The following is a 27,539-nucleotide window of genomic DNA, read 5'->3' as shown; positions in this document are numbered from 1 at the left end:
GGGCCCCCACCCACCGCGCAGGGGTGGGGGCCAGGGGGGAGGACAGTAGGTCCCCCCCCCTATTATTTTATTAGGGCCCCCACCCACAGCGCAGGGGTGGGGGCCAGGGGGGGAGGACAGTAGGTCCCCCCCCTTATTATTTTACTAGGGCCCCCACCCACCGCGCAGGGTTGGGGGCCAGGGGGGGGAGGACAGTAGGTCCCCCCCCTTATTATTTTATTAGGGCCCCCACCCACCGCGCAGGGGTGGGGGCCAGGGGGGGAGGACAGTAGGTCCCCCCCCTTATTATTTTATTAGGGCCCCCACCCACAGCGCAGGGGTGGGGGCCAGGGGGGGAGGACAGTAGGTCCCCCCCCCTTATTATTTTATTAGGGCCCCCACCCACAGCGCAGGGGTGGGGGCCAGGGGGGGAGGACAGTAGGTCCCCCCCCTTATTATTTTATTAGGGCCCCCACCCACAGCGCAGGGGTGGGGGCCAGGGGGGGAGGACAGTAGGTCCCCCCCCTTATTATTTTATTAGGGCCCCCACCCTCCGCGCAGGGGTGGGGGCCAGGGGGGAGGACAGTAGGTCCCCCCCATCTTTAACCCCCGCGCAGGGGGGGGGGGGGGGGTTATTAGGTGTTTTTTTGTTTTTTTTTACAGTGAGCAGCCACAGGCTGCTCACTGCTTACTAGACATGCCCCTACTCGCGGTATAGTGAGTAGGGGCATATTATTTACTAATACTAAGTAATCTTTACTTAGTATTAGTACATTTGGCTTCAAGACCAATTCAGGTCTTTCAGCCTTTTAGTAGATAGCTCCCTGATACCGTGGGAATTAGGGAGTTATCTACTAAGCGGCTGCAAGATGCAGCCACAGCAATGAATAGGATCGGAGTTTCATTCATTAGAATGAAATTCCGATACGAACAAAGTACCGAATTGCATCCTAACACCAATGGAGAAACTGTTCTCATTCTGTTAGGATGCAATTCGGCAGTTTTGCCGGCGTTCTGTCTAAGTGACAGGACTTTCGGCAATACTGACAGGAAGCATTGTGGGAACTGGGAGGAAAGCTAGGGATCATGGGAAAATTGCTCTGACCAGCGGAAATGAAGCACACTTTGCTCCTCCGCTGGTCAGAGCTGGTCAAGCGGAGGAATCCTCCATAAGACAGAGTCCCTACTTTGTCTTATGATTTTAAAGAAAACTAAAGAAGAATGGAAGAAAAGAATAACAGATCCTGAGAGAGGGGGAGAAGAGGAAGAGATTGAGGAAAGGTAAGTTCGGCATGACAGTGCCGCTTTAATGCTGTTCATTACATTGATGACATACTGGAATGTGAATGGTACAATGATCAGATTGGATTATCATTTACTTGTGTGCAAATGCCATAATACAGATTGACGATTTTTAATTAAAATATATGGTGTGCAGTGATTTTTCTACATTTAATTACTTGTGAACATGCCACCTCATGTGTTCTCAGCTATACGGTCAACTGTTTTACATTTGACATGATCCCATTTAATATTAGGCATTTATAATAGAATAAAATTCTGCATAAGCCACTGCCAGATACAGTACAGTACCTATACATATGCAATATACTGAAAGAGACATTACAAGCGCCAAAACAACTTTAGCTTCATGGAGTGGTTTAGGTATATAGATCATGCACCTGCAGTCAAACTGCTCAGTTTTCTACTTCAAATGAGTTAAATCACTTTGTTAATGCAGCCTTAGTCACACCTCCAATGTTTGTCTCTATACATTGGAAGTGTGACGCCGTCTCTCTATTTCCTGTGAAGTGAGATCTAATGTTTAAACTTCCTTTATTGAACAGCCTGTTTAATTTAAAATGTGTTATTCCCTGCTCTGCTGATACAAATATATAGATATAGATATATAGAGATATATAGAAAAAATCCAATATGCTTCCAATCCTGGTGATAATGATGCCATTGCCCGGTGCAGATTCAGCAAAATTTGTAGAAATCCAAGTAATCGGAATGCACTCCAGGGTCTTTGAGATATAGTTAAAATATAACTTTTAACTCATATCAAAATGATAAAATTAAAATCAACGTTTCGGCTCATCCTTCTTCAGGATGACAAATAGAACATTTACAGACATAACAGTGCAATATATATACAAAATAATTAAATGCTCACCATCATATGAGTCAGGAGCAGTACACGCCAAAATCCACAAGAAGAAAGACGATTAGCCGGATCTGCCGAAAATCTGACCGGTTCCCATGCTGTTTGCGCTCCACCATTGCTAGGCAACGACTGGAACACACAGCATATTGCCGATCGGCTACTCGTGAGAAGAGGATTGCCTGAGCAAACATGAATACAGTGAAAAATCGGATAAACCGGAACAGGTCTAAAGAGTGTTAAGAAATAAGCACACTAATAGAAAAGCTCAGTAATGAAAGTAGCAGACTACATATACATCAGTAGAGTAGCTATGCAATGTGAAATAGTCCTTATTTCTAAACATATGACAATTATTCTTATTTCCATAGATGAACAAACTTAGAGAATCACAACACTACCATTCGAACACTTCAAAACAAGAAAGAGATTATCCAATCCCTAGCCAATGATAAGACTATAATCAAAAGACAGCTGATAAATGAGGCGGAATTGTACTGTTGGATTACACAGACTATAGGATAAAGATCCTATCACAGCTGGATATGAAGCAGGATTCATCTCTACAGATTTGATTACGTTTTTGATTCCGGAAAACCCTAGGACACCAGTCCTTTACACTTTACTTAAGATATACAAGAACCTGCAACACCCACCGGGTCGTCCGATTGTATCTGCCATTGGGGGTATCATAGAACCCATTTTCTTTTTAAAACCACCATTGAAGCGTTACCTACAACATTAAAAGATACACCAGACCTATTGAATCTTCTAGATCAGACAATCTTACATATAGGCACAACCACCTTAGCGACCTGTGATGTGAAAAGCCTTTACACGGCCATACCCCATGAAGAAGGCATTGAAGCAATGCGGTGTGTCTTGAATGAATCATCATCATACATAGGACCTCCGATTGAATTCACACTGGAACTACTTCGGGCAGTACTAACCTCATGTCAGGATTACAGAATGATCCAGCACGTAGAATTGTGTAACACTGAGTGTGGCGGAACCCGCCTCGCCACTGGGCATTGGATAGGCCTGGTTGCCCGCTGACTATGTCCCCTGGTAAATTTTTGGGTATTTTATATTGCTGCTACTGGCCCTTTAAGGGCCATCCGTGGACATATTATGACTTTTAGGAACAATGCCCATTTAAGACTGTGTAGCAGATTGCATTCAGGCTGTCTTAAATATTATGTATGTTATTATGTGTTCGGTTAAATTGTATATGTGTATGCAGCATTCTTCTAATTGTTCGGTAGAATCACTCCATTCATTATATGGAGTGAAACTACCGAACAACCAGACCACCCAGGAATAAGTGTGCCTCCAATTACCGTTTGCAGCAATGTGGCAAACGGGTAATTGGCAATCTATGTATTGTGTTCTTTGTCCTCTGGGTTGCCGCCATTCGGGAAACAAACACGTGGCGGCGGCCATCTTAAACTCCTGAACAGCGGTGTTTTGCCGTTGAGTGTCTGGAACTAAAATCGGACACTCGACTATGCAAACACCGCTGAGACCTCCAGACTTCCGTGGATTTGTGCCGCAACTACCGAACGAGCCGCCGTTCGGTAGAAAGACTAATGTTCACATGGGGAATCTAACGAACCCAAGGAAGCCCACGGATGGCAAGCCGTTCGGGACTTTTGAATACGTTAACGGAGACCGATCGCAGGGCCAAACCTTATGGAACTATTTTCGGCTACTGTTGTCTGTGCGGTCGGTTATAACTTTCATCCTTTATAACTCCCAAACCCCTTGTCCGATCTGGGTGATCTTTAAGTATGTTACTCACCCAGATCAGGGCTATCAGGGGATCCCCTATTTAGGAGTGTACTCTAAATATTTGGGGTACATCCAGAAAGTGGGGAAGTAATGGACATGGCTAAGGGGATTATGTGTCATGCTGAGGGGAGGAGATATGTGGGAGGTAACGCATGTGTGATTGGTGTACTGTAAATCCCTCCCTTGCATGGGAGAATGTCTTAAAAGGAGGTTGTGTGAATAAATCTGGAGTTCCTGTTTTTAACCCTCAAAGTGAAGTGTTGTCTCATTCTTGGGGGAGGATTTATTGTATACTGTTCCAGTTTGACTGCTAGGAGTGTAAACCTATTCGTATGGTTTCCTATTCAACTGTCTACAGCATTCATATGCTTGAGAGGATTTATATGCTTCTTCGGTTTGGTGATTGTGGTGTCTGCCAGAGTGCTTGGAGTCCTCAGGAAACGCTAGGAGCATCCTTTAACGGAGGTACCCAGTCGGGGTGCCCGTCGATCCGTTACACAGAGGACTGATAGGTAACGTATACCGGACCTTAGAATGGCCGGACTAACGTACCAAAGAATAGTCAGGAATAGCCGAGGTCAGGGATGCCAGAAAATAGGGAAGTCAAAATCAATGCCAAAGTCGAATAACCAGAATCAATAACGCGCTCTCGGACAACCACAAGGGAAACCACGACAGGGCACTGAGCAAGATGAGAACTGGGCCTAAATACCCCTCCTCTAGATCCCAACGCAGTTACCAGGTTTTCCATTTGCATAATTGCTGCTCAGCATTAACCCTTCTGTGGATTAGGTTGCTGCTCGGCACAACTTTTCCTGTGTGGACAGTAAATGTCATTAACCACATTTTTATAAGCGGATGAATACGTGACACCTCAACCATTTCAGGTTTGAACAAAGCTGGTTTCAACAGATCTCAGGCACATCAATGGGGCAGCTATGGCTCCTAACTATTCATATATGTACTGCTTTGAGCAAAAATATCTCTTAGCACCATATGCAGACAACATTATCCTGTACCGTCGTTTTATCGATGATATGCTGATCAAATGGAAAGGGGATGATAATTCAATCAACGACATCATTGATGAAATCAATACAATGAACACACCTATTCAACTTACCATCACCACAGATATGGAATGTGTGGATTTCCTTGATGTTCGTATAAGAAGACAGGGCCAAAAACTGACATACAGTCTGTATACCAAACCTACAAACAGAAATACACCATTGCATGCGGAAAGTTTCCATCCTGAACATCTCAAGGCGTCTCTTCCTTACTCACAATTCCTACGAGTCATCAGAAACAATTCAGACTCCAAAATAGCCAAACTACAAATAGGAGAGATGTTGAAGAAATTCAAAGATAGAGGCTACAAGGACCATGTACTACAACAAGCATGGAACAGGTGCTACAGCACTTTAAGGGAAAAAAATTTGGCATGTATTGCGGTTTGGGCACTCGGGCTCAAAAAGGTTCTCCATCACTGTTCTATACCAATAGTAGAACAGACTGCATTTAGAAATAATGTCTGCATGTGTTGCTACTTTTCCAGAGCCACAGATTATTATACACTGTTGCTACTTTTCAAGTGTTACATATTGGCATACATTGTCATATATCTGGAAATAAGAATGATTGTCATATGTTTAGAAATAAGAACTATTTAACATTGCATAGCTACCAGGGCCGGCCTTAGGGGTGTGCGAGCTGTGCGGCCGCACAGGGCGCCATGGAGCAGGGGGCGCCGTGGATTTAAAAAAAAAAAAATTTTTTTTTTTTTTTTTTTTTACATTTGCAGCGGGGGCGGAGCTTACCGTGCGGCGGGGGCGGAGCTAAAAGCGCCGGAAAACTGCTGCAGGGGAAGCAGGAAGGAGTCCCTGCTTCCCCACCAAACAGTCACCAGGAGCTGCACTGCCTCCACAATGAACTCCACAGGTAACTGTGGGATTGTCAGGTGAGTGTGACTCTCTGCCTGTGTTTATTACTGTCTGTGTGTGTGTGTGTGTGTGTGTATGACTGTCTGCCTGTGTGTGTGTGTCTGTGTGTGTGTGTATGACTGTCTGCCTGCCTGCCTGTCTGTGTGTGTGTGTGTATGACTGTCTGCCTCTGTGTGTGTCTGTGTGTATGACTGTGTGTGTCTGTGTGTATTACTGTCTGCCTCTGTGTGTGTCTGTGTGTATTACTGTCTGTGTCTGTGTGTATGACTGACTGTCTGCCTGTGTGTGTCTGTGTGTGTGAGACTGTCTGCCTGTGTGTGTGTGTGTGTGTATATGACTGTCTGCCACTGTGTGTCTGTGTGTATTACTGTCTGCCTCTGTGTGTCTGTGTGTATTACTGTCTGCCTCTGTGTGTGTGTGTCTGTGTGTATGACTGTCTGCCTCTGTGTGTATGACTGTCTGCCTCTGTGTGTATGACTGTCTACCTCTGTGTGTGTGATTGTGTGTATGACTGCCTCTGTGTGTATGGCTGTCTGCCTCTGTGTGTATGGCTGTCTGCCTGTGTGTGTCTGTGTGTATGGCTGTCTGCCTGTGTGTGTCTGTGTGTATGACTGTCTGCGTGTTTGTCTGTGTGTATGACTGTCTGCGTGTGTGTGTGTATGACTGTGTGTATGACTGTGTGTGTCTGTGTGTATTACTGTCTGCCTCTGTGTGTGTCTGTGTGTATTACTGTATGTTTGTGAGACTGTCTGCCTTTGTGTGTCTGTGTGTGTGTGTGTATGACTGTCTGCCTGTGTGTATTACTGTCTGTGTGTGTATGACTGTCTGCCTGCCTGTCTGTGTGTGTGTGTATGACTGTCTGCCTCTGTGTGTGTCTGTGTGTATGACTGTGTGTGTCTGTGTGTATTACTGTCTGCCTCTGTGTGTGTCTGTGTGTATTACTGTCTGTGTCTGTGTGTATGACTGACTGTCTGCCTGTGTGTGTCTGTGTGTGTGAGACTGTCTGCCTGTGTGTGTGTGTGTGTGTGTATATGACTGTCTGCCACTGTGTGTCTGTGTGTATTACTGTCTGCCTCTGTGTGTCTGTGTGTATTACTGTCTGCCTCTGTGTGTGTGTCTGTGTGTATGACTGTCTGCCTCTGTGTGTATGACTGTCTGCCTCTGTGTGTATGACTGTCTACCTCTGTGTGTGTGATTGTGTGTATGACTGCCTCTGTGTGTATGGCTGTCTGCCTCTGTGTGTATGGCTGTCTGCCTGTGTGTGTCTGTGTGTATGGCTGTCTGCCTGTGTGTGTCTGTGTGTATGACTGTCTGCGTGTTTGTCTGTGTGTATGACTGTCTGCGTGTGTGTGTGTGTATGACTGTGTGTATGACTGTGTGTGTCTGTGTGTATTACTGTCTGCCTCTGTGTGTGTCTGTGTGTATTACTGTATGTGTGTGAGACTGTCTGCCTTTGTGTGTCTGTGTGTGTATGACTGTCTGCCTGTGTGTGTGTGTGGATGTCTTCCTGTGTGTATGTATGGCCGTCTGACTCTGTGTGTGTGTGTGTGTGTCACATACAACCAATACACGCATATCACGCACTGTTAATACACCCATTACAAATATCACACATAGCATACATATCACACACAGTCATCACACCTACTATCACATACACAGACAACACAAACATTACAGCATACATGGATGACGGGGGGGAGGGGGGGTCGCTGTGAAGATTTTTCGCACAGGGCGTCAAAATGCCTAAGGCCGGCCCTGATAGCTACTCTACTGATGTCTATGTAGTCTGCTACTTTCATTACCGAGCTTTTCTATTAGTGTGCTTATTTCTTAACACTCTTTAGACCTGTTCCGGTCTATCTTATTTTTCACAGTATTCATGTATGAGACATTGGTGGCAGTGAGCCTTTCCCAGCAACAGCACAGTGCTGGCTGAGGATGATTGCTCAGGCAATCCTCTTCTCACGAGTAGCCGATCGGCAGTATGCTGTGTGTTCCAGCTGTTGCCTAGTAACGGTGGAGGGCAAACATTATGGGAACAGGTCAGATTTTTGGCAGATCGGGCTGATCGGCTTTCTTCTCGTGGATTTTGGCGGGTATTGCTCCTGATTCATATGATGGTGAGCATTTAATTATTTTGTATATATATATTGCACTGTTGTGTCTGTAAATGTTATATTTGTCATCCTGAAGAAGGCTCCAGACGTGAGCCGAAACGTTGATTTAATTTTATAATTTTGATATGAATTAAGTTATATTTTAACTATATCTCAAAGACCCTGGAGTGTTTTCCGTTTACTTGGAGATATAGATAGATATAGAGATAGATATACTTTTTGTTTGATCCTGATGAAAGTCCTCTATGTAGGACTGAAACGTTGATTGTCTTTTAAATATGAATTAATACATTTTTGACTTTTATTCGAGAGTGCTGCAACCTACTTTGGATACATGGATAACACTAGCCATGGCTTGCTAGCACCCGGTTTCTAAGGGACCCTAAGCGTGAGTGGAGGAATACTATATATATATATATAGATATATCTACCGTATAAGCCGACCCGAATATAAGCCGAGGCCCCTAATTTTACCCCAAAAAACTGGGAAAACTTATTGACTCGAGTATAAGACTAGGGTGGGAAATGCAGCAGCTACTGGTAAATCTCTAAATAAAATTAGATCCTAAAAAAAATATATTAATTGAATATTTATTTACAGTGTGTGTGTATGAGTGAATGCAGTGTGTGTGTATGAGTGCAGTGTGTGTGTATGAGTGCAGTGTGTGTGTATGAGTGCAGTGTGTATGAATGCAGTGTGTGTATGAGTGCAGTGTGTGTGTATGAGTGCAGTGTGTATGAATGCAGTGTGTGTGTATAAGTGCAGTGTGTGTGTATAAGTGCAGTGTGTGTGTATGAGTGCAGTGTTTGCAGAGGCTTAGTGGGGTGGGCATTTTTATTATTTTTTTTATTATATTAATACTAATTGTTTTTTTGTTATATTAACTTTTTTTTAATTATTATTATTTTTTTTATTATTTTTTTAAATAATTTTTCATTATTATTATTATTAATACTTGTATTAATTTTTTATTATTATTATTAATATTTGTATTATTATTTTCGTCCCCCCTCCCTGCTTGCTAGATGGCCAGGGAGGGGGGCTCTTACTCCCTGGTGGTCCAGCATTGGCAGTTCAGTGGGGGGGGGGGGGAGGGCTGGCAGAGCTGTAACTTACCTGTCCTGCAGCTCCTGTCAGCTTCCTCCGCGCCGTCCGGTCAGCTCTTCTGTCAGCTCACACTGTAAGTCTCGCGAGATTTACACTGGGAGCTGACCGAGGTGCTGAACGGACGGCGCGGAGGAGGAGGGAGCTGACAGGAGCTGCAGGACAGGTAAGTTACAGCTCTGCCAGCCCCCTCTCCCCCCAGTCTGTATTATGGCAATGCAAATTGCCATAATACAGACTATTGACTCGAGTATAAGCCGAGTTCCGGGTTTTCAACAAAAAAAATGTGCTGAAAAACTCGGCTTATACTCGAGTATATACGGTATATATATATATATATATATATATATATATATATATATATACAGTTGCAAGAAAAAGTATGTGAACCCTTTGGAATGATATGGATTTCTGCACAAATTGGTCATAAAATGTGATCTGATCATCATCTAAGTCACAACAATAGACAATCACAGCCTGCTCAAACTAATAACACACAGAATGATATGTTGCCATGTTTTTATTAAACACACCATGTAAACATTCACAGTGCAGGTGGAAAAAGTATGTGAACCCCTAGACTAATGACATATCCAAGACCTAATTGGAGTGAGATGTCAGCCAACTGGAGTCCAATCAATGAGATGAGATTGGAGGTGTTGGTTACAGCTGCCCTGCTCTATAAAAAACACACACCAGTTCTGGGTTTGCTTTTCACAAGAATCATTGCCTAATGTGAATGATTCCTCGCACAAAAGAGCTCTCAGAAGACCTATGATTAAGAATTGTTGACTTGCATAAAGCTGAAAAGGGTTATAAAAGTTTCTCTAAAAGCCTTGCGGTTCATCAGTCCACGGTAAGACAAATTGTCTATAAATGGAGAAAGTTCAGCACTGCTGCTACTCTCCCTAGGAGTGGCCGTCCTGTAAAGATGACTGCAAGAGCACAGCGCAGACTGCTCAATGAGGTGAAGAAGAATCCTAGAGTGTCAGCTAAAGACTTAAAAGTCACTGGCAAATGCTAACATCCCTGTTAGCGAATCTACAATACGTAAAACACTAAACAAGAATGGATTTCATGGGAGGATACCACAGAGCAAGCCACTAATGTCCAAACAAAACATTGCTGCACGTTTACAGTTTGCACAAGAGCACCTGGATGTTGCACAGCAGTACTGGCAAAATATTCTGTGGACAGATGAAACCAAAGTTGAGTTGTTTGGAAGAAACACACAACACTATGTGTGGCGAATAAGAGGCACAGCACACCAACATCAAAACCTCATCCCAACTGTGAAGTATGGGGGTGGGGCATCATGGTTTGGGGCTGCTTTTCTGCGTCAGGGCCTGGACGGATTGCTATCATCGAAGGAAAAATTAATCCCCAAGTTTATCAAGACATTTTGCAGGAGAGCTTAAGGCCATCTGTCTACCAGCTGAAGCTCAACAGAAGATGGGTGTTGCAACAGGACAATGACCCAAAGCATAGAAGTAAATCAACAACAGAATTGCTTAAACGGAAGAAAATACGCCTTCTGAAGTGGCCCATTTAGAGTCCTGACCTCAAACTGATTGAGATGCTGTGGCATGACCCCAAGAAAGCGAATCACACCAGACATCCCAAGAATATTGCTGAACGGAAAAAGTTCTGTAAAGAAGAATGGTCAATAATTACTCCTGACCGTTGTGCACGTCTGATTTGCAACTACAGGAAATGTTTGGTTGAAGTTATTGCTGCCAAAGGAGGTTCAACTAGTTATTAAATTCAAGGGTTCACATATTTTTTCCACCTGCACTGTGAATGTTTACCTGGTGTGTTCAATAAAAACTTGGCAACATTTCATTTTTTTGTGTGTTATTAGTTTAAGCAGACTGTGATTGTCTATTGAACGGAAGAAAGGGATCAGCGCTCTCTATCTATACAAGATACAACAGAAACAATAATAAATAAGTTAAAAGTGGCAGCACACCTAAAAAGTAGGGCTCCCTCACAGGCCTTACAACAGAAATGGTACAGAAAAAAGAAAGGAAGGCAGCGCCACTAAAAAACACATAAATTAAAAGAGCATAGAATAGGCAGACTAAAATGCAATATATATAATAGATAATAAGTAAATAGAAGTCCAGAATAAATAGTCTGACTGGTAGAGGAATCAAACAACGAGATACATCTTTGTAGAGGTGAATACAGTCTTTAGTAGTGGGGGTTTCTTCAGAGTGGTGTAGATGCGTCTTTGTACATCATATGAAATAAAAAAATAAGAACTGATGGTGTAGTATGTCCCGAAAGGGGTAGAAGCAATAAAAGAGTATATGGTCCTACTCACGTTTTCAAGAGCTATGGACTTGGCTCTAGTGTGGATAACGCACAGTGGTATAATCCCCACTTATGGGATACGTGAGGTCTTAGTATTCTTTCTTGATTAGGGGACCATATGTGGAAATAAAAGCGGGAACAGCAATAGAGCTCAAAGTATAAAATGCCAGAGGTGAGAAGATAAAAAACCAAGTGGTTACTCACATTTAGTTGAACAGACTAACTGTTCAATGAATACAGCTTGAGTGGAATAATCCCCACCTAGGATTCTTGGGAGTAATATCCTCACTGGAAAGTAAAAACACTTCTGGTGCCTGATAAAAGGATGGTAGTAGTAAAAAAGTAAAATAATAATAGTAATAATTAGTAAGATGGACTAAAAAATGTGCAAGTTATCTATGTACCACATATATGTTTATCACTCTATGAAAATAGCGCTTGTGAGCGCTAATGTGGCTGTACAAGCACTGTTGTAATCTTCAATGCACAACAACAACAAAAAAAAGTAAGATGGCTAACTCACAGTAAGAAAGTGGCCAAAATACCTTTATTTAAAACAACATCGTTTAAAAACCACAACGCGTTTCACCCTTAGGCTTTATCAAGTGGAGATCAGAAAGTACATCCTGTTACATACATATATAGGCAGTGAACATATTTAAAAAAGGCGCCAAAATGACGTCATAATTCCGTTTTTTCTTTTCCGTTTTTTTTTTTTTTTCAAAAGTGCTAAATTTTATGTGTTAATGAGTACATACCTATATAGGAGACATGTGATAGTTCAAAATTAAAAACAAGGTTTTATTCTCTCAATACCTTGCATATTATATTTAGATAGAACAGTCAAATGATCAGCGGCCATTTTTATATATTGCATTTTAGTCTGCCTATTCTATGCTCTTTTAATTTATGTGGTTTTTAGTGGCGCTGCCTTCCTTTCTTTTTTCTGTGATTGTCTATTGTTGTGACTTAGATGATGATCAGATCACATTTTATGACCAATTTGTGCAGAAATCCATATCATTCCAAAGGGTTCACATACTTTTTCTTGCAACTGTATATATATATAAACACACACACTTTTTTTTTTTTTGTGTGGGGGTGAGTTATATCTCAGGTAAGTTCCCACACTTTTTTCCCCATGACTTGACCCCTGCTAAAGATCCTATGCCATTTTAGCATATTCATATTTTTTATTTTGCTTGTTCATATCTAAGCAATCCCACATTTAATACATTAGTAAGACATTCTATTTTGACATAGGGAATTTAAAGGCTGGTTTGTTAAGATGTAATTATTCAATCCGTAATGTTCTTACCATTTTAACACTTTGTCAAGAACCATATTGGCTCTGAAACCTCTGTTCCCCACTTTGTGACCAGCACACTAGTGTTTGTGTCACTATTGCACCTGTGCTCCATAAAATACAATGAATTATAATTTTAGTGTATTTTTTTTTTTTAATTCCTTAGACTTTCTCCCAAACATGCTCCGGAAGTGCTTGATGACAGTAAAGACAATATCACCATATTTACAAGGATTCTTGACAGATTATTGGATGGCTATGATAATAGACTAAGACCAGGACTTGGGGGTAAGAAAATATTCATACTTTAAATATAATTGTATTGTAAGGTTTATAAATGAAACATTTGAAAACAGTTTATATGGCTGATGCTTTTTAAAAGAAATAGTTATATAGAACTTTTCACCATTGCAAAGGTTTTCAATAACTATATTATAACTTTATTACGAGAATTACTTGAATGTAGGTTCCCAACGATAATTCAAAATAAAAATATGGTGCCACTCCTATGAAAAGAGGCTAACCATTTAAAAACTAAACAATTACAAATACCAGGGAATGCTAAAGTGTAAAATATACATATGTGTATATATAGGGGGCGGAGCTAGTCACTGACCAAAGGCATATCCTGATCCTCAACACTTACCTGTGGGTCCGCGGGCAAGAACCAACCTCAGCCTGGAACAAATGCCTGAAAGCAAGGCCGACATTCAAAACCTGCTGAAGGAGATGAAAGCCTTATTTGCTGCAGACATCGCATTGGTCCTGGAGGACTTGGGGGTCAGCTAGACTGCAGGCAGTGGAGGACTCTAGTGAAATTGCAAAAGGCAGACAGGATGATCAGCAGCCTGAGATGGACAAGCTCAAGCAAGCAAACCTCCTCAGAATTGCAGAGTTTAAAGACTCCAAGCGACAGCGTACCCTCAAGATTCAGAGTGTCCCTGAGGACATCACATATACCGAAGTTCCTTATTAGGGATTGACCGATTATCGGTTTTACCGATATTATTGGCCAATATTCGGTATTTTCGGCAAGATCGGTATCGACCAATACAGATACCAATATTGCCGATAATACATTACAGGACCGCCGGGCCTATGACAAGCCCGGCGGTCCTGGGAGGCCTGCAGCAAGCTGTTACTAACCTTCCCAGCAGCTCCTTCAGCTCCCTGTGTAAATCTTGCGAGTCCCGCAGCCGTCAGAGCGTTGCCACAGGTTACCATAGCAACGCTCCGCGCGGCACGCAGGCCACGAAATTTAGACAGGGAGCTGAAGGCAAGGTAAGTAACGGCTTGCTGTGGGCCCCCACTGCTCAGTACATGCCACCGGAACACCAGGGAAAGCCCCCTCCCATGCCAGGTAACAAGCAGGGAGGAGGGACAAAAAAATAAAATAAAACTTATAAATAATAAAAATAAAATTAAAATCCCATCCCTTCAGAAACACACACACTCTGCATTCATTATATACATACACTACACAAACACACACACACACACACTCTGCATTCATTATATACATACTACATATACATACTACACAAATACACTGCATTCACTTTACACACACTACACACACACATTGCATTCACTTTACACACACTACACAAACACTCACTGCATTCATTATATACACACACACTATACAAATACACACTGCATCCACTACACAAACACACACAGCTCCCCTGTCTAAACACACTGCATCCACTACATGTGGCATGTATATTTTGTGCATTTACCTTTAGAAATAGTTTTTATTCAAAATGGTAAATGTACAGAATATCGGCAAGTTATCGGCTATCGGCCTGAAAGTTCACTGATTATCGATATTGGCTCTAAAAAAAATAAATATCGGTCGATCCTTATTCCTTATTACATCCGTCACCTACTCAGCTCCATGCTATCGCCATCTAAGGCTAAAGCAATCTCGGTGGAGAATTACTTCCGGGTTCCCAAATCAGCTATAACCCCGAGAGACTTGCTGCTCTGTTTCCAATAGTTATGGAGCAAGCAGCTCACCAACTTACCACTTTGAAGGTGCCAAACTCTCCTTCTTTAATGACCTGACTAGGTCCACCATGGTCTTGAGTCAATCTCTCCTCCATGTCAGTCAGCACTTGAGGGAACATAAGGTAACATACTGCTGGGGCCCTGGCCGCAAAACTATCAGTGCTCCACAATGGGAAGTGAATCCAATTACTGCAAGGTGCAGGGAAGTTCTTCAAGGTACTTGGACTGCCTTTACCAGAGACGTTTCTGAAACCTACTCCAGGCACAAACCCCTAACCCTCGGCGCAGGTGTGGGATGTGAGCAATATACACGTTTTTTAACTTAAACCCAGACCAGCAGAAGCAGAGCCAAACTCAGCTGGCACCTGAGAAACACCTATAAAGATGGCACATAGATACAAGTTGTCACGACAGTGACCCCTTCACGCAGAGTGCAACCTAACTATAGAACGTATACCGGACCTTAGAATGGCCGGGCTCACGTTAGAGTAGTCAAATGGGATAGCCAGAGGTCAAGGGATAACAGAAGACGGAATAACGATTAACAAGCCAAAATACAGGGAACCAGAGAGTAGAATAGTCAAATAGAGTAGCCAGAAGTCAAATACCAGGAGAGAATACCAATAAACATAAAGAGCACTATGGGAACCAGCAAGAACCACACTAGGGCGTCTTACTGCTGTCAAGACAGCCCTTTTATAGTGTGGTGTGTTTTGCTTTAACACCACGCCCCCAAAAGGTCCGGGTGCGTGGTTGCGTCATGATCCTGTCGGCTTCCAGCCGACGGCAGTGGCGCGCATGCGCCGAAGTTAGAAATTCCGCTCTGAGTGAGCGGCCGGCGTCAGAGGTGCCGTGCCGCTCAGTGAAGGAGGATGCTGTACTGCGTGGGTCCGAGGATGACAGGTAAGGTATCGTGACAGTACCCCCCCCACAAGGACCGCCCCCAGGGCGGTTAGAACGCCTCCTTTCAAATAAACGAATCAGGCGGGGGGCGTGCACATCAGAAGCGTCCACCCACGAACGATCCTCAGGTCCATAACCCTTCCAGTCTAAAAGGTATTGAAGTTTACCCCTAGAAAAACGAGAATCCAAAATAGACCTCACCTCATATTCGTTTTGTCCCTCCACAACTTCAGGAAGAGGAGGAGGGGTATTACGAGTAAACCGATTACAAATTAATGGTTTGAGAAGTGAGACATGGAACGAATTCGGTATTTTCATATTAGAGGGCAAACGAAGACTGTAACAAACAGGGTTGATACGCTTGAGAACCTGAAATGGACCAATGAATCTGGGAGCGAATTTCATAGATGGGACCTTAAGTCTAATGTTACGGGTACTTAACCACACTTTATCCCCGATCATGAACGTGGGAGCAGGTTTCCGATGCCTATCCGCATTGGCTTTGTACACACTAGCCCTTTGAGTCAATATTTGTTTAACCCCTAACCAAGTCTCCCTCATGTTCCTAACGGTGTCATCTACACTTGGCACTCCGGTAGAATGAATGGAACTCGGTAAAGTTGTAGGATTAAACCCATAATTAATAAAAAACGGGCTGTGTAAAGTGGATTCATGGATATGATGATTGTGAGCAAATTCTGCCCATGGTAACAGGTCCACCCAGTCATCTTGATGAACCGAAGTGAAACAACGGATGTATTGTTCCAGGCATTGGTTCATCCTTTCTGTAACCCCATTAGATTGGGGATGATAAGAAGAGGAAAGGTTAAGGTTGATACCTAACTGTCCACAAAATGATTTCCAGAAACGAGAAATAAATTGAGGCCCTCTATCAGAGACAATATCATGGGGTACCCCATGTAAACGGACCACTTCTTTTATAAATATATACGCCAGTTCAGATGATGTAGGTAATTTATAAAGAGGAACCAAATGAGACATCTTGGAGAATCTGTCAATTATCGTTAATACGACAGTGTAGTTCTTAGAAGGGGGTAGGTCTACTACGAAATCCATAGCAATACTTGACCATGGAGTCTCTGGAATAGGTAAGGGCATGAGGAGTCCTATAGGACGACCCTTAGGCGATTTTGTAGTGGAACAAATATTACAAGCAAGGACAAACTCACGCACATCCTTTTTGTAGGAAGGCCACCAGAACCGTTCCGCCAGCAATGATGTGGTTTTATGTATCCCTTGATGCCCTGCCATTTTGGAGTCATGCATGAGGGATAATACTTTATTCCGATAGGTTAATGGCACATATAGTTTTCCTTGAGGAACAGTCAAGGTAGTACGATCTTGGAATGTAGAGATCTCCTCTATTAATCCCGATGAGACTTTTGCAAAGACAGTTGCTACAATACGATTATGAGGGATTAAAGAGGACATAACTTCATTGGAGGAAGTAACAGGTTCATATTGGCGGGATAGAGCATCCGCCTTAGTATTTTTTGACCCTGGCCTGTATGTAACAACATAATTGAAACGATTGAGGTATAAAGACCAACGTACTTGTCTGTCAGACATTTTCTTGGCTTCACTGAAGTAAGAGAGGTTTTTATGATCTGTAAAAATGGTAACAGGGATGGGTGACCCTTCAAGCAAGTATCGCCATTCTTTAAGGGCAGAAATAATTGCCAACAACTCTCTCTCCCCTATATCGTATCTCTTCTCAGTTTCCGTTAATTTTTTTGAAAAAAACCCACAAGGATGCAATGGTTGATCATCCGAAGGTCTTTGAGATAGTATTGCTCCTATCCCTGACTCGGATGCATCTACTTCCAGTATGAAAGGACGAGAAGGATCAGGGTGTCTTAATACTGGTGCTGAGGAAAAGGCTTCTTTCAATAAATCAAAAGCTCTTTTAGCTTCAGTACACCATTCCCTGTGATTTCTTCCCTTCTTAGTCATAGCAGTAATAGGGGCTGTTATTGAAGAGAATCCTTTTATGAATTTTCTATAGTAATTGGCAAACCCCAGGAAGCGTTGGATTGCTTTGAGTCCAACTGGTAAGGGCCATTGCTGAATGGCTTCTAACTTTTTCGGCTCCATTTGGAAACCCGTACTAGAAATGATATATCCCAGGAAATGCACTTCTTCCTTGTGGAACAAACATTTCTCCAATTTACAATAGAGACCATTCTCTAATAACCTTGAAAGAACCAATCTAACATGTTCATAGTGTTCGTTCATGTTTTTAGAATAAATCAGGATATCATCCAAATATACGATTACAAACATTTGTAAAAAGTCTCGCAACACATCATTGATGAAGTCCTGAAAAACTGCTGGGGCGTTGCATAAGCCGAAGGGCATAACTCGATACTCATAATGACCATAACGAGTATTAAAAGCAGTCTTCCATTCATGCCCTTCTTTTATTCTGATTAAATTATATGCTCCCCGCAAATCTAGTTTAGAAAAGACAGTAGCTCCTTTTAACCTGTCAAATAGTTCAGTCACTAAGGGAATAGGATAAGCATTACGGATAGTAATCTTATTCAACCCTCTGTAATCAATACAGGGTCTTAAATCCCCTTCTTTCTTAGATACAAAGAAAAACCCCGCACCCGCGGGCGATGAGGATTTAGTGATAAACCCTTTCTTTAAATTCTCGGCAATGTACTCCTCTAATACTTTATTCTCGGCCATCGACAGGGGATAAACCGTACCTCTTGGAGGCATAGTACCAGGCAACAATTCAATAGGACAATCATAGGGACGATGGGGAGGTAATTTTTCTGCCTCTTTAGGTTCAAAGACATCTTTAAGGTCAATATATTGGTTGGGTATTTGGGTAGTCAATGGTTCCATAGTAGGTATATTGATTAAGCCTACTGGTTTAATCGGAGTAATGCATTTACTGTGACAAGAATCTCCCCACTTAATGATCTCCTTCTTTTCCCAGTCAATCGACGGATTATGCTGGACTAACCAAGGAAACCCAAGTATTACAGGAAAAATAGGAGATGTTATCTGTTGCAGAATGATAACCTCCCTATGAAGAAGACCTGTAGATAATACTAGAGGAATGGTCTCCTGGGTAATAAGAGGTATCGATAATGGTCTACCATCTATGGCCTCAACGGCCAAGGGTGCCGATCTTTTTTGGAATGGAAGGGTATTTTTCTGCCCGAATGAGAGATCTACAAAATTCTCAGCAGCCCCAGAATCAATTAAAGCAAGGGTGGATATTTTCTTTCCCTCCCATTCTAAAGTAATAGGTAGAAGAAGCCGGAGATCTTTTTTATCATTGAAGGAGGACATACACATAACACCCAAGGCCTGTCCCCCTTGTGAACTTAGGTGCGAGAGTTTTCCGGCCGGTTAGGACAATTCACTCGTGTATGTCCCTTCCTGCCACAATACAAACATAAACCTTCCCTCCTACGGTATTGTCTCTCTGTCTCAGACAATCTTGTAGCCCCTAATTGCATGGGTTCTGGAGGGGTTTCGGACGAGGGATAGGTTAGAGCAAGACGTTCCGGTACTCTCCTAGGTCTCTCTCTGGTGTTCTGCCTGTACCTAAGACGTTCATCAATATGAGCTAAATATGTTATTAGCTCCTCTAGAGTATCTGGTAAATCTCTTGTGGCCACTTCATCTAGGATTCTATCAGATACTCCATTCAGGAACACATCTACGAATGCTTGTTCGTTCCATCTGACTTCTGCAGCTAAAGTACGGAATTCCAAGGCATAATCTACTAGAGAACGGGTATTTTGTCTTAAACGCAATAAGGATTTGGCAGCGTTAGTCTTTCTGCCTGGGGTATCAAAAGTTCTCCTGAAAGCTGCAACAAAGTTAGTGTAATTAAAGACTATGGGGTTGTCATTCTCCCACAAGGGATTAGCCCAGGTTAAAGCCTTATCTACTAACAGGGTTATAATATACCCAATCTTAGCTCTATCGGTAGGGTAAGCTCTAGGATGGAGTTCAAAATATATGCTTATCTGATTTAGGAACCCCCTGCATCCGTTAGGATCACCCCCATACCTGAGAGGTGCTGTAGCCTGATTGGAAGTGCCTGTAGGTAGCACTTCCATGGGATGTTCTTGGGGTCTCAGACTAGGAGTCTGCTCCTCCGGCTGGAGATAAGCAGTGCGGTTAATTAAAGGACCACTCTAGTGCCAGGAAAGCATACTCGTTTTCCTGGCACTAGAGTGCCCTGAGGGTGCCCCCACCCTCAGGGACCCCCTCCCGCCCGGCTCTGGAAAGGGGAAAAGGGTTAAAACTTACCTTTTTCCAGCGCTGGGCGGGGAGCTCTCCTCCTCCTCTCCGCCTCCGTTCCTCCCCGTCGGCTGAATGCGCACGCGCGGCAAGAGCTGCGCGCGCATTCAGCCGGTCGCATAGGAAAGCATTCATAATGCTTTCCTATGGACGCTTGCGTGCTCTCACTGTGATTTTCACAGTGAGAATCACGCAAGCGCCTCTAGCGGCTGTCAGTGAGACAGCCACTAGAGGAAAAAGGGGAAGGCTTAACTAATTGATAAACATAGCAGTTTCTCTGAAACTGCTATGTTTATAAAAAAATTAGTTAACCCTAGCTGGACCTGGCACCCAGACCACTTCATTAAGCTGAAGTGGTCTGGGTGCCTAGAGTGGTCCTTTAAGGTCTGTACGGCGAGGGCGATCTGGTCCATACGATGGTCCAGCTCCTCAAACCTATTGTCCGCACCAAGCCCAAGAGGGTTAACACCTGCAGGGTCCATGGCCCTAGTGTAATGTCACGACAGTGACCCCTTCACGCAGAGTGCAACCTAACTATAGAACGTATACCGGACCTTAGAATGGCCGGGCTCACGTTAGAGTAGTCAAATGGGATAGCCAGAGGTCAAGGGATAACAGAAGACGGAATAACGATTAACAAGCCAAAATACAGGGAACCAGAGAGTAGAATAGTCAAATAGAGTAGCCAGAAGTCAAATACCAGGAGAGAATACCAATAAACATAAAGAGCACTATGGGAACCAGCAAGAACCACACTAGGGCGTCTTACTGCTGTCAAGACAGCCCTTTTATAGTGTGGTGTGTTTTGCTTTAACACCACGCCCCCAAAAGGTCCGGGTGCGTGGTTGCGTCATGATCCTGTCGGCTTCCAGCCGACGGCAGTGGCGCGCATGCGCCGAAGTTAGAAATTCCGCTCTGAGTGAGCGGCCGGCGTCAGAGGTGCCGTGCCGCTCAGTGAAGGAGGATGCTGTACTGCGTGGGTCCGAGGATGACAGGTAAGGTATCGTGACACAAGTTCCCACTGTTTTGCTTATCAGCCCACTGTACATTAACTACTTACGCCCTACATAACCCCGATTTCGATGATTTTGTGTTAGTTGATTTTTATACATTAGTCTTTTGTTATATGCGTTTTCCCCAAAATTGGTCTTATACAAATGCTCTCTCTCCAGACTTATGCCCCACCCCCTCACCCCCCATTAGAAGCAGAATGTTCCAATGTTTACACTACTCATAATATGCATTGCCCATCTGAAAATGTCCTATCGTTTGGCAGTTTTACTGCGCTGTATTCATCTTTTGTCAGCTGTCGCTTTCTATCACTTATTTTTGAATGCACTCAAAATGTAGCATGCTATGCCTTTACCAGTCTGTATGTCTACCTGTATGCTTAAAATGTATGAGACCAATCTCGCCACTGTGCATTGGAGGAGCCTGGTTGCTGCCTTTTGACTATGGACCGGCATTTACATACTTTATTTTCCTATTTCTGCCCGGGCTTTTCGGTAGATTCTATCTACCGAACAAACAGCCGTCTATTGGCCTCCCAGGAGCCGCGATTAGCTGGCAGGTGCCGTTAATTGGCCGTCCGGAAGCCAGCGAGCGCCGCCAATTGACCACCCAGTAGCTGCGGTTAACCACAGCGTAATAGACTATACCGGGTGGCCGCGGCTGGCATACTGAACACTGGATGGCAGCAGTCTGCAGTTCACATGCGGCCGGTTCATTCAAGGATTTACTGAATGAACTCATTTAACCTAGATAGCTATGCCATGGAGCCTATTCGTGTAATAAAAGACTCTGGCTCCATGGCAATTGAACTGTATGTGTGTGGTCTGAGCGCCATTCAGTAATAATGTGCGCTCAGACCTAAGCTATCTGGGGATATGTTGCATATCTGTATTTTATGTAATAAATGTAACCTTGTGTATTTTATTGTATTTTACTGTCTTTTTACTGCAATGTGCTTAATGGAGTTTTGCCTCTGTCCTTGGAGATAATTGGATTACTTGCCAATTATCTCCAGGATAGAGAGGAGGGATTGTGATGTCATTGTGGGAGTGTTTATCTGTGTTGTATGTTTTGATTGGATGTTCCACAAAACCCTGTGGGTGGGACTTTGTCTGTAAAATATGTATATAAGGCCAATAAAGACACAGCTCAGTCTGTTCCTGCTTGACACTCAAAACGGAGCCTTGTCTCGTTCTTGGGGGGGATTTATTGTATGCTGTTCCAGTTCGACTACTAGGAGTGTAACCTATTCGTATTGGTTTTCCTATTCGGCTGTTTACGGCATTCATATGGTTTCCTGTTCGGCGGATTGGTGTCTTTGGTAGCTGCCTGTATATCTGGAAGGGGAATATCTACTAAATGGCTGTTAACCTCTTTTATGCCTGGGGGTGCGTACAATGTATATATTATTCCTTCAAACAATGCAACACAAATTAATTATATTATACAAATACAATTAAATTGTCCTTAAAGTCTTAATATATAAAAGCACATTGAATTGAAATGTAATGTAGAGAAATGCAAAGTTATGTACTTAAGGGTCAAGAATGCACAAGCAACTTACACCCTAAATGGTAGTGAATTAGGGATAACCACACACAAGAAGGATTTGGGAATTGTTATAGACAACAAATTAGGCAGCAAAATGCAATGTCAATCTGCAGTTGCGAAGGCTAAGGTTTTGTCATGCATAAATAGGGGCATAAATTCTCAGGATGAAAATCTAATTTTGCCTCTTTATAAATGGTTGGTAAGGCCACACCTTGAATATGCTGTGCAATTTCGGGCACCTGTTTTAAGGAAGGATATCATGGCGCTAGAGACGAGCCTCAAAATTATAAAAGGAATCGAGCATTTTAGTTACGAAAAAGGGTTAAAAAATTAAATCTCTTTAGCTTGGAAAAACGGCACCTGAGAGGGGATATGATAATATTATACAAATATATTCTGGGCCAGTACAAACCATTATCTGCAAATCTATTCATAAACAAGGCCATACATAGGACACAAGTTTACACATTTAGGCTGAAAGAAAGGAGATTGTCTCATCCTGTTCTATTCTGCGGAGATGTCTAGCCTTGGCTTTTGGTATCCAGTACTATTTTCAAAATTCTTGTTTAGTTTTTCTTGGTTCATTCCTTTATTCCCTTTCCTGAAATTCCCAGTCTCCTGGATTTCTTTAAATGTTTGTTTTTTGTTGCCACGCCCGTACCTTTGCCATTTAATATTTTTTTTGTTTCAGCCTGGTCCTGCAGGCAGTGGTTTCATTACCTCTGCTCCTTTCTTTGCAGGTAAGTACTGTATGTGTTTTATTGTTTGTTTAGTCATGCATATCTAGGCAGCTAGGACTAACTGTAATTGGAGTACTTTGGCGCAGTGGTGTGCTGCATACATCTTGACCATTTATGTATGTCTAAATCTCCAATTTTTTATAAATTTATATATATATAGTACTTAGTTATGTCTCCTCTTGTTTTGCCTTCTATCTCTTGTCATGTTTTATTTTGTCTTCCCAGTTCATGTACAGTCCTGTCCTGCCTTGCCCATATCATCAAGCTCCTAGCTCTTGGGATCCACAGAAGCTGCATCTGGGCCCTGGTATGTGGCTGCACAAACACTGGTGCTCAACACCAGGGGGCGTGTGGTTACCCTGCACAAGGCCCTGATAGGCTATTTCCATGCTGAGACTCCGATCATTATCATCCTCAGGCACTCAGGGGTCCCGGTCTCCGTACCGCCATCCGTGACAGAGATTTCATATAAGGCAAAGAAAAGGTTTTCTTTACAGTAAGAGCAATACGGATATGGAATTCTCTGCCTGAAGAGGTGGTTTTATCAGAGTCCATACAGATGTTTAAACAGCAATTGGATAAATACTTGCAAAAACATAACATACAGGGATATCATTTCTACTTAGTGGGGTAATAGCTGCTTGATCCAAGGAGATATCTGACTGCTATTTCGGGGTCAAGAAGGAATTTTTTCTTAGTTTGTTGCAAAATTAGAAGCGCTTCAGACTAGGTTTTTTGCCTTCTTTTGGATTAATAGCAAAAACATATGTGAGGAAGACTGAACTTGATGGACGCAAGTCTCTTTTCAGCTATGTAACTATATGTAACTATGTAACCACTAAATGCCAAAAATTCCCAGCAGTGAATAATGTAACAATTGCAACTGGTTGTAACGACTAAGGAAACAATGCATCAGAGGTACTTGATAGCTTATAGGGAGCTCCTAATTGCAAAGCTCCACAAAGAAAAACCCAAAAGGCAGCTCTGCATAGAGGATTAACCAGAAAGACCAGCAAGAGCAAACCACATTGGATAATTAACACCATTTGAGGGGTGAGCACAGGTAAAAAAATCACCCAAAGTCTGGCGTGACCATCTGGAATAGGTGCCCTAAACAAGTACTGTGGAATGAAGGTGTGCGGGTTGAATAGTGTAGCTGCAAAGTTCAGTGATAATACAAAAGTTGTAGTAGTCTGGAAGGCTAAGCGGAACAACTGTGGTATGCTGTGTGGCACAAAGTACTCAACGTATTACATCCTGTCCTGTATATACTTGTATGTGTACAAGCGTGAGAGTATGAGAGTAATTTGATTGTGGGTGCACTAAAAGTAAAAATGTACAAACTACGTCCCCTTACCCCTTATTTCTACTTAAATGAAGACTAAACGCTTTGACAACTTCCATCCTTGACAAAAATTATTTCAGCTATAATTCTGCACCCAAGCTCTTATTATATATATATATATATATATATATATATGGGTGCAGAATTATAGCTGAAATACATTTAAAGAATGCAGTAAACATTTTTTTATATGTATTAAGGCCTTTTGGCCTGTAATTGTGGGAGGGGCGTATGACACACCTCTTCCCTACTTAAGGGACACCCCTTACCTGGCTCCATATCGTTCGAGGTCAGCGCTGCATCATTTCCACTTCCGGGTCATCCAGACGCCATTTTACCTGATTACTCCATGAGGTTTTTTAAGCAGAGCTGTGTCAGGAATCCAGCCACAGGCTTTTCCGGCCTACCACCTTCTTTCTTCAATCCATCGCCGTGGATGGTGTCCAAGTGACTCACAAACTGTAAGTCAACCTACCCGTTATGCCAGGCATCAGTCCCACGGCACCATGCACGGGTCAGGTCCTCACTTTACGGCTGCATTTTGTCTAAGTCTGTTCTAAAACCATTGCATGTTCATGCATATCATTCGTTTAAACCCCCTACCGGTCTTTGGGTGTACTACAGGCTTCTTAGACATTATCGCATTTCATGTACAAACCAACGAACCACTGCATTTTCGCCTACACACTGACCCCTACCGGTCATTCGGTGTACTACAGGCTTCTCAGACATTATTGCATTTCATGTACAAACCAACGAACCACTGCATTTTCGCCTACACACTGACCCCTACCGGTCATTCAGTGTACTACAGGCTTCTCAGACATTATTGCATTTCATGTAAAAACCAACCTTGCTTCATTTAAACGATTGTCATTTCGGTTTGTGTTTTCTGGTCGGCACTTATTCATAGTATATTCTATGCACGATTGCTGTTCGCATTAAAATGCATACGGTTAAGCTATTCATGCTAACTTCTGTTTCCCTTCATACTAAGATTCGGTTATTCTGCTATGTATTCACATAGATCTTTTTCGTGAGTTACATTTCATCATTTCATGTATTTACATTTGGTTAAAAAGTTGCTTGGTTAAATAGACAGACCATTTTCATGCTATTTTTAAGGTATCACTTATTACATCAGGGTATGAAACCAGCTACCATTTCTGTATAGACATAGGACTCCCACGCTTACTGGAGTTTTTTTTTTTATATAATTATCCATTTCATTACAATTAAATCAGCCTACGTTACAGGCCTCATTTCTTTGTTGTTAACCATGACACAAGGATTTAATTCCTTTTCATGCATACTCGGGTTGAATCACACGTACTGATCCAACCAATCATACGTTTCCTGCACAGTAATCGGTTAAACTTTCAAATACTTATTTTACACGATCTTAGGTTGTCTATTTTGTTTCAGTTTGCTTATTATATATATATGGTTTTAATAATAATAGTTATTTTATTTTACAATGCAGATATTACATGTATATTACTGTTATGGTTAGCCTACATTACGGCTCCTTTTTCTGTCATGCTCGTACGACATACCACGAGTTCAAGGACACGGTCCTATTTTCAAAGAGTATAATGGAGATATGATGTTATTACAACCATGTACATTACGATTACATGGCACTAACTATTCAGGCCATTTCTTATCATACTCATACGATATACCACGAGTATATAAGAACACGGTCCTACCTTCCACAGAGGGTTTCGGGTTGAATCACACGCATTGGTTCAACCACTCATACGTCACGTTACAACATTTTCTGCATAGATTGTCATTTCACATAATTTCACATGGCATTTACAAACTCAGGCCTTTTCTTGACACACTCAGACGACGTAACACGAGTATTCAAGAACACGGCATATACGTCTCACAAGACTTTCGGTTTTTGAATCGCACGTTCTGGTTCATACATTCATACGTCACTTTACAGCAACATTTATGATTCTGCATATTGTCACTTCACATTAAAAAGTCCCTTGCATTCCCAGATCAGTTTAGTGACATGCATATCATCTGATCACCTTCCATATATACACATTACACGGCCAATCCCCTGCTGCCAGGTATCGGACTCAGCGTAACGCTTGTCACCAAGCATGGGCAGTCATGTCACTATCATACTCATAGATTTTACACCTCCCACACATACTGCTAGAAGTCCTAATCACAGCCTATACAGATTACACAGGTCTCACAGGATCCATTCTCACTCTATCCCTTTTTAGGTTTATCCAGGTTTTCATACCTGTCGAATCTCAAAACTTCATACATACTACCAGGTACGTAAGCCTGCTCACGTTGTAGTTCACATACATTTCATTCTTCTAGGCCATAGAGTACTGGCAAGTTAGGGGTATAGGCCCAAATAGGTACCTCCCTTCTTGGCATTTCTGCCTATCGTTTAGTGGTCCGCGAGGCCAACACCCCGCCTCAACGTTTCGGAGGCAAACGCCATCGGGCCACACGTGAGTTAGCCGCCTCGCAATATTATAGAGGGCCTCACCTGTCACTCCCTCCCCCTGTTTTCTTTTACTATCACCGAGAGGCCTACGATTCCTGCCACTACGACGGGTGGCCTCAATAACCCCTCGCGCCAACTCATAGACAGAGCCTCTCATAGCCACTTGGCAACTAGCAGGGCCTCACCTGTCACAAAACAAGATTAATTTTTCGCCTTTCAGGCCTAGTTAGCCTGCCAGTATCACCCCTGGGGAATCGGTCACTACACCCCTTACCATGGCTGGGTCGGCCGCTGCGACCCCTCCAGCACTGGTTGAGTTGCAATCACTTTCTCCAGCCATCTGTTTCAGGGCACATGCTAAATCTGTGTCCAAATAAAATGTATCCCAAAACTATACTTAACATCAATAAACATTTCTGTACTTACGACATTACTGCCACATCATCCATCTAGACATTTGGTGGAATT

General features: G+C 42.7%; 1 protein-coding gene across 2 annotated transcripts in view; it reads left to right on the top strand.

Annotated features, from left to right (window-relative positions):
- GABRA3 (gamma-aminobutyric acid type A receptor subunit alpha3) overlaps positions 1-27,539 on the top strand; it is a 513,254-nt gene that overhangs the window by 159,196 nt on the left and 326,519 nt on the right. For both annotated transcript variants that reach the window (XM_063432388.1, XM_063432389.1), the window contains exon 3: positions 12,894-13,015. In XM_063432388.1, the coding sequence (XP_063288458.1) occupies positions 12,894-13,015 (122 nt within the window). The remainder of the gene's footprint in view (positions 1-12,893; positions 13,016-27,539) is intronic.

This window comes from Pelobates fuscus, chromosome 9 (genome assembly GCF_036172605.1).
Source record: "Pelobates fuscus isolate aPelFus1 chromosome 9, aPelFus1.pri, whole genome shotgun sequence".
Classification (NCBI taxonomy): domain Eukaryota; kingdom Metazoa; phylum Chordata; class Amphibia; order Anura; family Pelobatidae; genus Pelobates; species Pelobates fuscus.
Note: the sequence above shows the minus strand (reverse complement) of the source record. Positions and strands in the feature narration are given on the sequence as shown.